The sequence below is a fragment of the Plectropomus leopardus genome, chromosome 5 (assembly GCF_008729295.1).
Source record: "Plectropomus leopardus isolate mb chromosome 5, YSFRI_Pleo_2.0, whole genome shotgun sequence".
Lineage (NCBI taxonomy): Eukaryota > Metazoa > Chordata > Actinopteri > Perciformes > Serranidae > Plectropomus > Plectropomus leopardus.
Genome location: NC_056467.1, coordinates 4531825 through 4550631, shown reverse-complemented (window position 1 = coordinate 4550631; position 18807 = coordinate 4531825). Strand labels below are relative to the sequence as shown.

General features: G+C 37.5%; 2 protein-coding genes across 2 annotated transcripts; one reads left to right on the top strand and one right to left on the bottom strand.

Moving 5' to 3' along the window:
- Positions 1–199: 199 nt before the first annotated feature.
- ap1s3a (adaptor related protein complex 1 subunit sigma 3a) lies at positions 200–6640 on the bottom strand. The gene is given in 7 exon segments (XM_042486422.1): positions 200–569; positions 668–729; positions 732–804; positions 2653–2761; positions 3469–3550; positions 3553–3646; positions 6543–6640. Coding segments are annotated over 7 exon segments (459 nt in total). The 5' UTR covers positions 6546–6640; the 3' UTR covers positions 200–533.
- A 1084-nt stretch (positions 6641–7724) lies between these two features.
- dhrs12la (dehydrogenase/reductase 12-like a) lies at positions 7725–17765 on the top strand. The gene is made up of 10 exons (XM_042486423.1): positions 7725–7813; positions 11739–11872; positions 12492–12574; positions 12697–12792; positions 12921–13002; positions 13077–13138; positions 13748–13852; positions 14688–14778; positions 14942–15079; positions 17063–17765. Exons 1-10 carry the CDS (start codon positions 7758–7760, stop codon positions 17176–17178), a joined length of 963 nt encoding a protein of 320 aa, XP_042342357.1. The 5' UTR covers positions 7725–7757; the 3' UTR covers positions 17179–17765.
- Positions 17766–18807: the final 1042 nt, after the last annotated feature.

Below are 18807 nucleotides of genomic sequence, written 5' to 3'. Positions count from 1 at the left end.
TCTTTGAAAAACTTATTTCTAGGTCTTTTTCTTATCCTCAGTTCTTGCAGTGTGTGGAACATCTCGAGCCACGTTGCTCATTACCTTTTTGAGCCATGTTTTCTAATGAAATCAAACCAATTTGCTTAGGGTTCAAAGGGTTAAATGCATGTGAACGATGTCTGAACACAGCATAAGAAAAACTGATGTCATTCTGGGTTTCAAAGGGTTAAATTAGTCTTGCCTACCGTTTGAGATTCCGAAAACATATTTCAACATGAAAAAATGTATTTCAATAACCTGGAAAAAAGGCTATTTTCAGTCATAAAAACCCTGAGTATAATAAATATGAGGCTTAAAAGGCACTTAAAGATCCAGATATAATTACTTAAAACCTTGAGTAGAAACATGATAAATCAGCAGGATTGTGGTTATTGTATGAGCACAGCATTACGCCATATGAGTCATTATTAGTCACTACATAAAAACGTTGCGGAGCAATAAACCTTTTGCTTCAAGTCTTGAAATGTCAGATATTGTCGTCTTGTCTTGGCTCAGTAGGTAGGTTTGCTCATGTATTCCTCCATTGTCTGTGATAAAAGCAGATATAAATATATAAAAACACATTTCATATTATTAATATAAAAAAAACCTGCGTCCACTAAGAGTCTGTTAACCCTTAAAGTACCTCTTGCAGGGTGTCGGCCTCCTCAAGAGACACACTCACGGCTACTTTGGAGGTTTCTAGAACTTCCCTCCCATGAGGAATTCGTCCAGGATAAAGTACGCCTTCTCAAAGTTAAAAATGATGTCCAACTCACACACCTGAAACACATTAATACGCCTTCAGTTATACCAAAGGTGAATTACACTTCCTCGATTAATCGTATGGAGGTAATTTCTTCCATAAGAGAAGATAATAAACAGCTTTTCTGCCCAAAGTGAATATTATAGAGAGTATAGAAATGGCAGGTTGATGAAGAAAGTTAGAAAAGAAATAAAAACAGCCAAGATCTGTTTCACTGTTTGAGCCCTGAGCAAACTGCTTATAGATATATCCTGCAAATTGCAATCAATTAGTAGATTTAGATACTTAAAAAAATAAATAAATAAATAGAAAACATTTTCCAGAGAACTATATTTCTAATTATCATAATTATATCTGTTTTTCTTTTTTTCAACATAATTACTTGAATTTTTAAGCAGTTTTTGAGGTCTATTTATATATATCTTTTTTTTTGGGAGGTGTCTGCTAATTTTCAGATAAGTGCCTTGTGCTTTTTACTGATTTATTTTAAATTTTAGGGTCATTACTTCTTAAGTCATTCTTAAGTTGCTCTTTGCCTTCTTCCCATGTTTTTGAAGAGATCAAATCAATTTCCTCAAGTTCCAAAGGGGGGTAAAACGAGCAGTGGTTCTGGAGCAGAGGCACCTCATGGACACCAGGGGGAGTCAGACTGGTAAAGAGCACACTGACACACTGCATCTGTGTGCACAGTCAAGGAGACAGGGATGAGATTTAGCTGAAAACCGGCACTGAAATGTGTCACAGGTGTTACTGTGGTTCAGACTGACCTGTGACCTTTGACCTGTACATAACAGAAAGCAGCTTGTGTTTGCCCCTTTCCTCTTTCAACATGGCACATTTCACATACACAAAGCCAGGTCCATGAGGAAACAGGTTTCCTGAGTTTGTTGTGAAAGAAGTTGACTGGCCTGCACGGGGAAACAAATCTCTGCAGCCAGATTCTATAATCTGATGAGATTGTTCACAGAAGACTGGAGGCTAATATAACAGAATACTTAAGCCCGGGATTTTGGAATCTATGTGCTCAATAATGACATACAGGAATGTGCAACATAAGCATGTCACATACATTACAAATGCAGTATTGTATATGTTTACTGGCATGTAATGTTTATGTATGTCTCTGCAACAACAGCATGGTTATAGTTAACATATAGAGTACCAGGGAAAGAGGATATACTATTTATTATTATTGTTATTATAATTATTGTATTCTGGTTACTTTTGATTTTTGTCTACTGTCCACAAAATAAATTACTCTGGATATGGACACTGTATGATATTGTGCAAATTTATTGATTGATTTGAATTTATTTATTGATTGATTTATTACTTGGAGCTAACAGCAAAACCTAAAGTGACAATGACTGTATTGCCTTATATTAAGCATATATTAAAACTATAAGTGATACTTGATATATTTGTCAAAACCTATAACTTCTCCTGTGGGCACCGATACGTGAAGGTTGCTGTATAAAAAAAATAGATGATATATATATATATATATATTATTAATCATATATATATAATATATATGATTAATTCAGAGAAACAATATCAAATCTCCTTTGTCTAGTTTTTTTGCATTAAAAATCATCTTAATATACGTGGCAGTACAGTAAATAAAAACATTTTTCAATGTCTCTATTTTGGATTGAATGATTCACCACAAAACAGCTCTCGTCCCAGAAATCCTCAAATACACAAAAGTATGAGACGGGGTTGAAAATATTCAAAGACAAAAGCGGTGTTGGAGAAAAGAGGTCATCTTCATATAAATAATTGGTTTAAAGCGTGCGTGATGAAATCTTTTCTAAAGGACTGTGTGAGCATGTGCAGATTGCAAGACATCCAGTGCTACTTACATTTCCAAAGTATCTATCCAACAGCTCCACATATCTGTGCAGCACTTCAAGGGTCAGCAGCTCATTATCCTGGTTCTCCAGACCAGCACAGAAATACAGGCTGGCGTATCTGCATTTAGAGGGAAGGATGAAGGTCAGATGGTATCCCTTTGAAACCTGGATCGACATTAGTTTCCATGTGCTGCTTTCAGACGCCTTTAATAAGCTATTTGACCCTCTGACACCTGCGCAGATTGATTTGATTCCTTTCAGAAACATGGGGGAAAGGCAACTTGGCAAGAAATGTTCACAAATGATTAAAGAAAATTACATAAAAAATAGTTGATGGTGAAAAAGATTATAAAAAATGTCTTTTTTTTAGTTACTTGTCTTGAAAGTTTTTTTTACTAATTTTTTTGCTAATTTTGGGCCATGCCTTGTTAAGCTGCTCGTTGCCTTCTCCCATGTTTTTGAAAGAAATCAAACAAGTGTGTGTGTGAACGAATGAATGACGAAGGACAAGCATTGTGCAGCGCCATCACTAACGTGTTCCTGTCAGATCTAGGTCATTCCCTGTGTAATTAGCTCGACCTTTACTCTATGTGTGTCTTGTTAACCCTTTGTTGAGAATAGGTGTGTCTGTTTCTGTGTGTATTTTGAAGCATTTGCAGCAAGGACACACAAGTTAATCATTAAGCATAAATACAGTCAAAGGTGGTTTCTGCTCAACACCAAGGTCTTTACCTGCCGGAAAGGACTGCTGATGATGACAGAACACTGAAAATTAGTTAGTAATTATAACACAAATTCAAATGCATCTTTGTCTCATGTAGGCACCTCTTGTAAACAATCTTGAGGTCCCTCCAGTGGAGGAAGTTGCAGGAACGTGGTTGACGGGCCAACACTAACATCATCATGTCCGGATCACTTTCTTCTTCTCCCGTTCTGTTACCGGCGTGAACCATTTCTGCAGCCGCAGCTTCCCCTGCCGGCTGAACAGCAACAGGAAGCGCATCTGAGAAAAGCAGAAAGTGGAAGAAGAGCAGAAAACACTGATTTATTGACGTGCAGGCAATCTGATCTTGTTGCTTTGTAAATAGAAATAACCAAACAGGAAGAACATCTATTGCTGTGAAGGTCAGACATGACAAAAGTGAGATTGATGCCGGTCAACAGAGGAAACCCAACACACAATGAAGCTACACAGAACGGCCCGCCATTGGGGGGGGGGTCAAAGGGTACAGATGACCCCAGCACAAGACCAAGGGAGGGGGCCCCATGAAAGGTTATCGATTAAAAAGACCCAAGTACAGCAATTTATTTACTGACAATATAATTTATGTCCTGTATAACTTTAATTAAAAGCCCAGGCTATTATTTGCAAATTCACTGAACTTAACAGGGTTGTATTTGGGATAGGCATCAATATGGGACAGGCTTTTAATTCCTATCACGCAAAACTGTTGCTCAGCAAAGATGGGAAATACAACCAAAATATTTATTTAACCCTTTAAAACCTGGGCAGATTGGCTTTTTTAATTCCAAAAACATGGGAAGAAGGTAATGAGCAACAAAAGACAAGATGACCCTGAGCACGAAATCTGTGAAAAGTACAACAAAAAATTACATGAAAATTTGCCAAAAAAACTCCAAAAACAAAACAAAATAGAAAAAAGTAATACAAAAAACTAAAACATCAAATGAGCTGAAAAATGCTTTAAAAATTCTAATAATTCTTTAAAATAATAATTCTGAATATAGTTCACTGGATATTTTTCCGTTGCTTTTTAAAAAATGGTTTTCTACATCTACTATTGTCTTCTTTTTTTTCATCTCTGTTGCTTACTATGACAATAATACTGTCTTCTTTGGTGCTCATGGTTTCAGTAAAATTAACTGAATGACTGAATTGTGGAGAATCTTACAAAGCTACATTTGAGTAGTATGTCCACTGGCAAAAGTTTTAACATATATACATATTTCTATGCATGATCTAAGCAGTTAACCAAAGTTATCTCCAGCAGGTAGCCAACAACACCGATGTTTTACAACCAAAGAATTTCTAAAAAAAATGAACTGCATGGCAGCCTGACGGGCCTCTAATTGTCAAAATGTGTTGCCACAGTGGGCTAGTAAAAGGGACTGGGCGTATAATTGGGAATTGGCTTATATTTGAAGTTTTACATTATTACATGATAAATAAATATTTGTTGTGCAGAACAGGTTCAGATCATTTTTAAACACTGGGGAGGGAGTTATGTTTTTTTTTTGTTTGGCTTAGGGGACAGAAAATCAACTTGAAGTGGTTGTATTTTGTATCCAAAACCCACAACTTTGTTTTAAAGGCATGTTTTTCAAATCACAGTGTTTATCACAGGAAGAAACTGTGAAATGTGTTTATTTATGGTGAAGGGAGAGTCATGCATTTTGCCCCAGCCGGCCTCCTACTCTGAAAAGTAAAGTGCAGTTCCTTACAATGTTTCAAAACACTGTATTTAATATTCCTGTGCACTGGGGTCCCTAAACTGTGTTGGCATTGCAAGAAATTGGGGTTGTGGATGAGGAAATTTCTAATGGCTGGTCTGCATACAGAGATGAATACTTGTGCAAACACACACACTCCCATCTGCAGTCAGAGCTGCCTTCAACCAAAGCATAACCACCCATACAAGTGTTGCACCACACAGCAATTACATTTCACAACCAGAAATGTGAATGAAGGGAAGGATAACACATCTATATATATCACCTTTGGGTGCAATAAACACAGCGTGTGTGTTGTGCAAGGTTAATTAATGAGAGCTCTTTGCCCTGAGGTGCAGCTGCAATCAGCACTGTCTCTGCCTGCAGCTAGACAGACCAGGACATGTGGAGTAAAGGACAGGAGTGCTACTATAACTCAGCTGTTTGCTCAGCAAAGATGATTTGGGCTCAAAAACTCAAAAGCTATGTGGTTATTTTGAGTGAAATTCTAGATTCATCATATTTATGTATGTATGTGTGTAGTGTATTATGTATGCGTATGTATGTGTATGTATGTGAAGAGGGATCGCGGTGTCGGGTGTTGTTTTCTGGTTTAGTTTGTCATATTTGGTTTGATTTAGTTTTATTTGTTCTTTTGTCTGACTGTGGATCCTTTTATATCTATATTATTTGTATTTGTGTATGAAGTATAAAAGTCAGTTCGCTTTGAAAAATGCCAAAATTTTGTCTGACAAAAAAAAAAGGAATTAAATGGATTCATTTTCAGATTCATTATATTGTTTTAATATTATTATTATTTATTATTATTATTATTATTATTATTATTATTATTATTTAATTTATTTTGCCTATTATTTTTTTATCAACTCATCACCAACTCCAAAGATGCAGCAGGATCAAGGACAAATTTTAATTCCATTTTTTTTTAAAAATTTGTTTAAAAAATGACTAATAAATCCACCTTTGTATATCTGTTTAAACCATAAAAAGCTCATAAAAACGTCTGAAAACGAAACCAACATTTGAAGATTTGCATTCATTTGCCTGTCAGACAAAACACCCTTTGCTGAGACTGAAAAAACTTTTTATCCTTTTCTAAGCATTGCACTGTCAGTTCATTTTATAATGAAATAAGACAATTCTGACAAATTACGGTGCTATAATATCAGGATCTTGAATAAATAACGCCACTACGCTATCAATTACATGACCTTTGATCAAGGAAGTAGCTCAACCAAACTGATTTGGTACAAGAAAGAAGTAACTGATAACTAATCACGTCTGCAGGTTGAGGTTTTTTTTTTTTACTTTTAGACGTAAATTACGTCAGCCTGATCAGAAAAACACAGTTTAGAGGATTGCATGTTGCACATTGTGTTGCAAACAGGTAAACTGGTGAAACTACAGCAGCAAGCTCAGATACTCACCATTCTGTCACAGCAGAAGAAGGAAAATTCACCTAAATTAAAATCCTTCAGGTTGGGATCAGAATCCTGGCGTCCTGTCCTCGTGTATCTTGTACGTGTTGAGATGCATCAACATTGTTTCCTTCCCAGAAATCAGTGCGCTCACACCTTCTCCAGTCAGAGCCACGCCCCGCTCCAGCCGCTGATTGGCTGCCGAGGAACTGTCGTCACACACGGACAGGTGAATCCTCGATGTCTATGAATCGTAAAAAAAATAAATAAATAAATACAAAAAAAAAAAATAATGTCTATGAATCCTATATTGTTATGACGCTTCTTTAAAAAATTATACATTTAATTATTTATCCTGTCAACCAGGTAAACACTAAATTTAGAGATGTGGATTAAAATTGTGTCTTTTGTAATAATGACATGGACAATGTTTGTCATTTATTTTATGAATGCCACTGTGTTAAATTATTTTGGATGGCAATGGAACATGTATTTAAAACACTGACTAGTTCAAGGGTTAGAAAAAACACGTGCCTTTTTTAAATGATAAAAATGGACTTGATAGTCAGAAAAGAAAAAGCATTTTGATTTTTTTTTTTGTTGGAAATATTACAATTATAAATGTAAATGGACTCAAAAGAAACTCAAAATATTAAAATTCAAAATCTAAATTGGACTTTACATCCGAACATACACAGACTGACAAGGCTGAGAAAACACTGGACATTTGTAATTCGTTAAGCATTTTTGTTTTTTACTTTGGTCGATACCCCTATGCATATACAGTATGTATATATGCATATATATATATGTATTAGCTCTTGGCAGATTTGAACCAGGATCCAGACTGAAAAGCTAAAGATTTTTTAACTGGACTGTACCACAAAATCTATAGTAAGCAGAGCAGACGTAGACATTTAAAGTTAATACAAAAACTTTTTTAAAATCATTTGAATATTTTTTTATCATTAAGCGGCTGGTATTTTAATTCTTATCATTTAAACTACATATTGACTAAAAGCAGTCAATAACAGGATCACAAATGGATTATTATTGATGAAATAACACTCAGGTGAACCGGAGCATCCTTCCTTCCGCCGCTGGGTGGCCGGAGGACTGGTCATCGCCCACTGGTGTGGATCCAGTGCGGCTCCACGTGGTTTCGGTTCAGGGTAAAAGCGGAGGAGAGAGCTGAGCACAGCGAGAGGCTTCCAGAGCAACACCATGTCTCTGTACCGCAACTCCGCCTGGTTCCTGAAGGGAGTCACCGAGTTCACCAGGTAAGATGCCTTCATACTGCTGAGACACGAGAGATCACATCCAGTGTTAGGAGCTGGAGAGAGGCTGTGACCTGATGTTTTCCTGTAGTGCATGTGTGGAGGAGCAATCATTATTTCAGATCAGGACACAGTATTACATTTGCATATTTGTTTTGCAATAATGCAAATCAAGATCATCATATAAACAGCAGGCCTATAATTTAAGAGAATTAGAACTGCAAAAATTAGCTGTCAACTGTTAAAATAATCACCATCTATTTAGATAAGGAATAACTGGTTTGAGTCAAAATGATTTCAGCTTCTTATATGTGAATATTTTCTGGTTTCTTAACTCCACTATGACAGTATACTAAATATCATATTTGAGGGACGTCATTTTGGGCTTTGGGAAACACTTTGTCATTTGTCACCATTTTCTGACATCTGATGGACCAAACAATTAAGTTTTTAATCAAGAAAATAATCTACACATTAACTGACAATGATAATAACTATTTCAACCCTTGATGGAGTGCTTTATGAGATAATGGCTAACAAAAACGCCTAATTTAAGTTTCTGCTTGTTGCTTCATCACTTTTATTGTGATGTTATTTTATTTCCGAGGACACTTACAGTTAAGTGCTATTATATTCAGCTGTTAAAAGGACCTATTTTAAGCAAAATAAAATATTGGATGGGTTTGGGCCGCTCAAATACACAATCAACTCATCGTCTAAAATAGCCCAGAATCAGGGTACCCTCCCCTAACTGCCTCCATGCCTTTATTTAAAGACTTAAATTTTAGGATGATACAAATTTTAACTCCATGACATGTAGAGCTTAAATGATCCATTGCCTAGTGAGTAAGAGATGAACTTATAGACATAAAAATATATTATTTTAATAATTGCTGTGTCATTATTCAAGTCATTTTTAGTTTAGTCAGTTTAGTACTGTTGATGAGACAAAACAAGACATTTGACGACGTCTCCTTGAGCTCTGGGAAACTGTTATGGACCTTTTTGTTACTACTGTCAGACATTAAATAAATAAAATTTTTAATCGAGTAAATGAGAAAGCAATCATCAATTTAGTCAAACACAAAAATAATCATTAGACTTTTCAGTCGGTGACTTAATAATAACTGATGTGTATAGGATGAGGTTATAGGTTAGGTAAGGTCAAAGGTCATATAAGGGTTCTAACTGATTTGAGGTTTAGTTTACAGACATTTTGACTGCCGCTGCATCAGCGAACAGAATAAACTACTACTGCAGCACATCTTTGAATATCACCGATTTATGATTTGAGCAAGGGTTTTAGTACAACAGAGTTTTAGGGCCACACTGAAGTTTTTTTCCCCCAATATTATGAGAACAAAGTCGTAGTTTTATGAGAAAAAAGTCAGAATATTACAAGAAAAAAAGTCGTAATTTTTCGAGAAAAAGAGTCGGAATTTCACGAGAAAAAAATTATAATTTTATGAGAAGTAAGTCATATATAACATATTGCCAGGAAACTATAAAACAGACGAGAGCACAGGCAACCTCTTTGGCAACCGCTGTCCCCGGTGTCGTGCCGTGCTCTCGCCTGTTTTATAGTTTGCTGGTAATATGTTTATTTCCGAAAATAGCCTTATATCCCCTTTCTCATAAAAATACAACTTTTTTTCTCATAAAATTACAGCTTTACTCTCATAATATTATGACTTTATTCTCATAAAATTCCGACTTTTTTCTCTTAAAATTGCAACTTTATTCTCATAATATTACAAGGTCAGACTTTTTTCTAGTAAAACTACAATTTTATTCTTGTATTGTCACAACTTTTTTCTCATAATATTCTGAGTTTATTCTCAAAATTACGACTTTATGCTTGTAACATTATGACTTTATACTAGAAAAATAATAACTTTTTCATCGACATCCTCTGTTGTGACTCAGCAGGAGCCATGCAAGATCATAAGTCCGTTGTTGAACCACAATGGGGCCTTAAATGCCTTATCAGTCCTGATATGATCTGTTGCGGCCCTAAGGCGCCTTTCCTCATCAGTGTACGGCCAGCCAAGTTGTCTGAAGAGGTGCTTTTGTGATTGTTTCCCTTCTCCCCTTTGTTCTGTGTTATCTTTTCTCCCAGAGAGCTGCCCGGCAACCCGCTCTGACCCTACACTAATAGCTCTCTGCATGACACCATCGAACAGAGCGGGCATTTAGCCTCAGTATTACCCCCTCCCGGTCCCCTCCCGGTCCCCTTCATCCCCTCTCTTCAGCCGCCCTCAACAATGGCATCCAGGACAATGGGGGGAATTGAAGTCCTTGGTGCCACACACGCTCACACACACACGCATCGATCCTGTTGTCACCGTCGGCAGTCTGACCCTAAACCCCTTCTCATCAGAGACGATGCCAGGCACGCTCTCGTCTTCATTGTATCTGTACAGTAAAGCTGTGAAGAGATGTACAGTAAACAGCTGAGCTCAAACCCTGACCCGTTCTGACCTGGACTCATACACACTCACACACATTTTTTTCGCCCAGACATCACTCACTGGGCCCTGAGGCAGAGCAGTGGATGCATAGATACACTGCATTCACTTTCTATTTTCCAGACAAGAGAAATACAGATCGTTCACAATGTCAGATATCTGGATCACACTAACTTATTGTTTTTTCAGTCAAAACTCTTGAAATTGAAAGATTTTGTGGAATTTCATATGGCACAAATAGGCTAAAAATAACCTATTATTGGAAATATTCAAAAATTGCTCAGTGATCGACGGGGGGGTTATAATTTTAGGGGGAAATTTAATTTTAAAACGTGCAGTGTTCGTACCACCAGAAAAAGTTTTTGTTGATCAATCTGTGGAGTGAAACTGTGGAACAGTTTTGGAGCTAAAACGATGTCCGAACAGAAATCAGTTTAAAATATGGTACAAAACATGATTTATACGAGGTACAGGGATGAAGAGGGGGTTTGATAATCACCAGCTGTTTACAGGGCTTACTGTTTATTTATATGGTTGCTTAATATATATTTCTAACTAGTATATCCTCTTTTTTTCTGTAAATAATAATAAAAAAATGTTGATATTTGATTTTGGGTATGTGGGTGTGTGCATATATGTTTAGTAGGGGTCGACCGATATTGGGTTTTCAGGGCTGATACCGATTATCAGTACTTAATGAGACCGAAAATCGATATTTGAAACCGATATGCATTTACAATAAAAATGAAAATATAATTCTGTAGAAATGTAGAATTTGAAATATAACAAACTCGCACACAAAACTAATTTACTGTTGAAATGCCTTAAATGCAAATGTTTGATTTAAACTGAAACTTTTAACAGCATTTACAGCAAGTTCCCTGCAACTTTTTTTTTATAAAGTTGTGCGAAAACTTAAATAAGAACTGAATAAATAACAAAAGCTCTCTGAGGTTTCACAAAGTAAAAGTTCCTCCCATGCTTACACTTTCTTTGCATGTATTGCAGACTGCCTTCCTTTGTGTCGGTTGAGTGTAATACGCACACTTTTTCATTAACTGATTTTTATCAGCGATCATAAAAATGAAATGCAGATACAGTTAATTGGCAAAATGCCAAATAATCAGCCAGGCCAATAATCTGTCGACCCCTCATGTTTAGTTAATAAGAGTGTAGGTTTACACTAATGAGGAAGCTGTTAATTAAAATCCAAAGACTTGAGAAAGGATGGGATTAAATATGTACTTCTCACTCCTTTTTGAATTTGTGAACCAGATCATCATGTGTTTGACCGTTTCTTTTGCTTTCTGTTTTTCATTGTCTGTAAATATTACTTTTTGTTTAATTATCTCTCTATTTTCTCTTAAATGTTCAAAATAAATCAAATAATCAAATCAAAATCAATAAAAATGTAGGCGCTGACATGAATATAATGCAGTAAATGCTCATATGTCCTGCAGGAATGCCTTCCTGTCGGCCTCCAAGAGGTTTGTGGAGAAGGACCTGGAGGTGTCCGTGGCTGGACGCGTCTTCATGATAACAGGAGCCAACAGTGGCATTGGGAAAGCTACTGCCATGGCCATCGCTAAGAAAGGTGCCGATCCCACTGCCTGTTTTCGACCCAATCAACTCACACATGAGAGCAAGATCGCACAATGTGCTGTGATTCATACAAATGCCTTATAAAAGTTAAGCTTATTACAAATAGTACTAGAAGGAATTACTGTATTGGTACAAATTAAAAGCAGACATGGCACTTTGCCATTTTAGGTTATAAAAATCATTAACTGGGCAAAAAGTTCAGGTAACGGTACACTGTAAAATCTGACAAGTTGATTTTACTATTTAAAAAAATCTGGGGGACCAGTTGCCGTGAAAAATGTAAGTAAATATAACTACTGTTAAATAATACAAGACTTAATTGACTTGCCTATTGTACTCAATTTAAAGATCATGCTTCATGATTTTTATGTCACATATGAGACTTAAAAATCGTGCACAGCATTTCTTTAATCATGGAGCAACACGAACAGGCCAGCTGCGCCTCAGTCCCAGACTCTCAGGTCCACACACCACAATAACGCAGAAAGATTTGGTGCATTGAGTTAAAAACCATCAGCTCTTACTCGTGTCCATTTAATTAACAGTAAATGTGTTCAGATGCTGTTTTCCTCAGCTGGAAAAGGCTGACATTTATTCCATCTTCGTCACAGGTGGAACGGTCCACATGGTGTGCAGGAACAAGGACAAGGCCGAGGAGGCGAGGGCTGATATTGTCAAGGAGTCTGGAAATAAAGTACAGCATGACTCACTGCTCGACTGACATTTTAAAAATGCACGAGAACAGACAACCTTCAAATGGTCTGGCTCCACAAACGTGACATTGTTAATCATTTCAAACATCTGGCGTCATTTCAGGAGGTGTATGTCCACATCCTGGACCTGTCAGAGACCAAGAAGGTCTGGGAGTTTGCTGAAGGCTTCAAGAGAAAGTACAAGACCCTCAATGTGCTGGTGATTGACATGAGTTACCTCTTTTCACATTTGGACATTCACATTTACTTTTCCTTTATTTTTTATTTTTTCTTTTCTGGTTTTGGCTCAAGATGACATGATTGTTTCATGTGTTGTAATCTGTGCAGATTAATAACGCAGGCGCCATCATGAGTCAGAGGGATGTGAATGCTGAGGGGCTTGAGAAAAGCTTCGCCACCAACGTCCTCGGTGAGTCAGAGGTCAGGGGTGAAGGAAATAATAATAACGAAGGATTTGATCATTATGATTTTTTTTTCCTCCAGGGGTTTACATTCTCACCAAAAGCCTCATCCCTTTACTGGAGAAGAGCACAGATCCCAGAGTGGTGAGTCCGAGAGACACGACCCGTGTCTTTGTCATTATCTCGTCCTTCTTGTCTTAACTCGTGAAAGTTTTAGAATCTTATTGTTTTTAAAACTTTTAGTTTATAGACTTTAGATATTGCTGCATTTGTCAGCGTAATCCATCATTTTAATGAACATTTAATGGCTGCTGGGTTTTGGCTATTTAATGGTTCACTGCAGGATGCACCATTGAGAAACGCCCTCAAAACATCCGGAAAATTAGTAAAAAAAAAAAAAGATATTAATAAAAAGAATATACAGGGATTTTTTTTCTTTGTCAGACGCTGCAGAAAGATCCAACATATTTTCTTATTTCACTGTAAAATGATATATATTCTTCAGTGGAAGATAGTATATCTAAAATAAAATTGTTTTTCCCTGAAATATTGTGTATATAAAGAAGCAAAATTGGAAATACTCATATCCCTCAGAATATAACTTAAATATACTTGGATATATGTACCTAGTTACGTTCCACCAAAATATGCAGTACATAGACATTATATGAAATTGTGTTTTATATCATGCCTTTAGCGACCACACCTCCCTCTTCTGCACCTCACCCACGTTTCCCTGCGTCCATGTTTCAGATCACGGTGTCATCAGGGGGAATGTTGGTGCAGAAGCTCAGGACGGGAAACCTGCAGTCGGACAGGGGCCGCTATGACGGCACCATGGTCTATGCCCAGCACAAAGTAAGAAGTGAGCTGGAAACCTGCTGATCTGTGTGTTAACTGGTCAGTCCAAAAACATTATGTGTGCCAACGTTCAAAAGCCCATGCCAGTTAAATCCTGTTTTCCATGTCACAGAGGACTGGGATTAATCACATGACACTCCAGCCTGGATGAGTGTTTTACAGCAATAATTAGAAATGTGCAGCATTAGCAACAACATTGGTTAACATTACCTATAAGTTGCGATTATGTTTTTAAAGAAAACATCCTAATCTAATGTTAAAAGAATATTTTAGGGATGTTCATTATGGATGATCATTTCAAATAATATTCCTTTACGGTTAAATGCTGACTAGGACATAATGTTATAACTGCAACATTGTGAGGATGTTTTGGTGATGTTGAGAGGCGACAGATCATACTTTTTTTTTTTTAATAAAATGTTCCCACAATGTTACATGAGAACAAAGGAAGAACATTTTCAAAGCAACATTCAGAGCATTATTGAGATTACAGATGATTTTTTAATGAAAATGTAATGTCAAATGTTGAAAAAACAACAGCAACAAAAACAACATTTTTTGATGTTTATAGAGAATATTACCCAAACTTTAAGAAGAAGGTTCTGGAAACTAAAAGAAAATGTTACTAAGACATTGCATTGGTTGCATTGTACCAATCTCAAAATGTTTTTAGGACCAAAAATTGCTAGCTGGGATTTTCTCCTTAGGGTAAAACCCTTTGGACATCTTTTTTGGACAGAATCAATCTTAAGACACATTAATTGTGTGTGTGTGTGTGTGTGTGTGTGTGTGTGTGTGTGTGTGTGTGTGTGTGTGTGTGTGTGTGTTCCAGAGGCAGCAGGTGGTGATGACAGAGCAGTTTGCAAAGACTCACACTAACATCCACTTCTCCGTCATGCATCCTGGCTGGGTTGATACTCCAGGTACCGTCCTCTCACACACGTACAACAATAAGCATTAACAGCCTCCACTTTTCGAACAAACTAATCAAAATCATTCTCTGTTCGAAACAATCAGCCCTTATTGCACCCTTATAGTTAGGCAAGTTTGTTCCTGTTCCTCTGTGTCTTTCTCTGTCTGTCCCAGCGGTGGCCAATGCCATGCCAGACTTCCATAGCTCCATGAAGGACAGCCTGCGGGCCCCGGAGCAGGGGGCCGACACCGTTGTTTGGCTGGCTGTTTCTGAGGCAGCAACCACAAACCCCAGTGGACGTTTCTACCAGGGTATGTTGCAAAAGTAAAGCAATCTTTATCACTTTTATTTTCTTGCTTATCAATTAGGGAATTGTGTTTTTAAAAAAGACAGACACAAATATAATCATAGTAACCCATGATTACAAATAACAGTAAGAAAGGGGGGAAAAAAAGAGAACACTATCGGCTAAATTAAGTGTTTATCAATTGTGCACTGGCTTGGTGTGTGTGTGTGTGTGTGTGTGTGTGTGTGTGAGCGTTTGGCCTGCGTCCATTGCAGCTGGAGTGGGCTGCTTTGGTGCCAGATACTGCTAGAGTACAGTGCCTCTGTGAACACACACACATGGACTTTAGTGTAGTGACACACACACACAACAACCCCAGTGGCCTTGGAGAGGAAGCCGAATGTAAAAATCTCACTACAACAGTAACACAAACAGACTGCGTTCACCTTTTAGTGTGTGAGGCCGTTATATCTGCGGTTCTCTGATTTATTTTAGGCAGACTCGTCCACTTCGCTGCTCTCAGGGGTTTTATTTAACACCAGTATTAAGCAACAGTGACATGGGGACCACATTTTTGAGGATTGCTAACAGCTGACATCAAGTGTGTTTGGATTTTACTGAAGGATAAGCATATCTGACATGTCTCCTCAAGCATGAGTCTTTTTTTCCCCCATTGTTTTTTCAACACCCGCTAAGCCATACAAATCTAAAACCTGGGACCCAGTCGTGTGGGATTACAAACAGTAACTTGACATAAATGGATTTTTGTGTGGCTGGCTGCCTTTGCAGTTTAGTGAACAAGATGATGAGAAGCTCAGGAGGCAGAAGTCCATGCAAAAAGAAATAACGCTGGTGTTTATGAACCAAAAATCACAACTGAAACAGAGGAGAAGAACAAGAGCAACGAAAAAGCAAGTTAACAAAAAGCAACTGAGTAAGAAAAAACTGAAAAGAAAAACAGGCAGTAATTTATTAACCAAAAATCACAATTGAAACAGAGGAGAAGAACAATCACAGCATCAAAGCAAGCTGCCACTGACAATCATTCCCCACGATCAATGCCCAGGTGGCTTCTTAAAACCCCTCCAGGCCCCACCCGAATTGGACTCATCCACTGCATGGGGGTAGGGTAAACCAAAAAAGGGGGAATAAATCTTAAACCTGATTCTAGCAGGCCAACATCATTTAACTGGCAAAATGTTTAAAGGTAAGCCAGAGTCAAATATCCGTCTCAAATTATGCTCCCAAATCCTCCGTCTGTCATCAGTGTGATCACTCAGCCAGAGGAGCTCAGACCGCTGATCCTCCCCCTCTCTCCTCTGCCCAGTCTGCCAGCAACCACCGTGACACTGGTGAACAAAGGGCAAAATCATCACAATCATCAATAAACCACGTTAAATCAAAAAGCAAAAACAAACACGCACATATCTGGTTTATAAAAAACCTGTTTTGAAAGACATTTGATTGGTAAAAGTGGAGATTTGACACCTAATTGAAAGCTTCACTCTGGCTAACGAGACACAGGTGGCTAATCAAGCCTGCTGACTGACTGCTGCTGGGAATCTGGGCCTGTGAAAGGGTACTGGGAAAACCTTTTCACATACAGGTGCATCTAACAAAGACTTCTGGAAAGATACATTACTCTTGATTTTCTCCAATGTATTATTATATTTATATTTATGGCACTTTGAGCCCCACAAGCTGAGTGTCATCTAGTCACAATATACTGGAGAAGGCATCCATCTCCATGGCTGATATCTCCAACACTGATAATTTGCACTACTACTGGTATAAAAAAAAAAAAAAGTATTTTGGGGGTGAATTGTCTCTGTAAAAAGGTCTTAAATGTCTTAAATTGACCTTAATAACCTTGCAGATACCATTTGTGCTTGTTGGATCAGTGCTGTGAGAGTTGACTGGAGACAGAACCTGATCAGGAATTAGGGAAAACACTCAAATCAATAGTTGTTACATGCACACACCTTCATGTTAACGTGTTTGTGCACAGATCGAAAGATGGTGTCCACCCACCTGCCGCTGGCATGGACCCACAGCTCTGCACTGGAGGAGCAGAAGTTAATGTCTCTGCTGGAGGACTTGGCCAAGACGTTTCAGCCACACTGAGACAGTGGGAACTGGATACCAGTACAACACCAACACTAACACCATCCATTCACACTGACAGAGGCTGGGCTCAGTATTTCATCCCAGAGATGATGATAACATGCTCCACAAGAGGGAACAGATCTGGGTTTATTTTATTCAAGGCATTTAGAGCGCTAACACAACCTGTGGTTGATGTCTTAAAATGTGAAGATATACAGGTGCATCTCAAAAACTTAAAATATTGTGAAAAAGTTCAATATTTTCCAGCAGTTATTTCAGAAAGTGAACATTTAATATATTCTAGACTCATTACATAAACTAAAATGTTTCAAGCATTTTTCTATTTTAATTTTGATAATCATGGCCTACAGCTAGAAAAATGAAAAAATCAAACAAACCAAATAAACATATTTCAAAATATCAGAAACACCCAACCGACAGCTGAAGGCCGCTATCAAAGCAACCTGGACTTCAGTAACACCTCAGCAGTGTCACAGGTTGATCGCCTCCGTGCCACACCACATTGATGCAGTAATTCATAGTAAAGGAGCCTCAACCAAGTACTGAGTATATAAATGAATATACTTGTCAGAAGTTGAACATTTCTGCATTGTAAATAACTTTTTGAACGATCTTAGGAAATATTCTAATAATTTCAGATACTGGATTTCTGATTTTAATGAGCTTTATAAGCCATAATCATCAAAATTAAAACAAAAAAGGCTTGAAATATTTCAGTTTATGTAGAATGAATATACAGCAAATGAAAGTTTACCTTTTTGAATTAAATACCGAAGAAAAATGAACTTTTTCATGATATTACTTTTTATTTTTTTAAATGCACCTGTACTGGAGCCCAGCCTTACAATGAAGGACTAAACTCACCTTTAATGGAGGAATGAGTGAGATTTATAATGCTCTGTAACTATTTATATAACAAACTTTCTTATTTAACTTTATATGGACTAAATATTTAATTTTTTAGGAGTGTTTGAATATGATGCTGCTTTTAAATGTTGTTCTGATGATAGAGAGAGCAACTTCGTGAACCACACACACACACACAGACACACACACTAGTCTGTTACTGTGACTTTATTAAAGTTGTCAATCAGATGGGAATCTGATTTGACCAAAGTCACTCACACACCCCCCATTATTAACTCACAACACCAGCCATGGGTTCACCAGACGGTCTTGTGTCTTGCAAACGTGCCACGTGATGTGTGTTTAATAGATATGTAGTTAACTTGTGTATTTGCTATATTGTAGTGAGCTTGCGTACTTTGCAGGTTGAGCTCAGGCTGGAGATGAAGTGCTCTCTCTATCAGCCGTGTGCCTTTAAAACACCACACAGCTGCACAACTTGTCGTGCAATAAAACCTCAGTATTTATGACTCGGTAATATCTGCCCAGCACCTTTACAAAGCTCTTTTACTGACTGTGAGTTGATGTGATGTTGTAAATGCCTGCTTGAATAAAGAAAATTACACTGATTGTATTGTTTCTTGTTGCATCTTGATAAAATTCAAACAACAACTATCCAAAACTTAGACTGACTGCATCGCGGTTGGATGCTTCCCTGAACTAGTCAGTTTGCAGTTACAGCATGAGTTCGTGTCTGCAAAAACATGGATGCTTCAAACA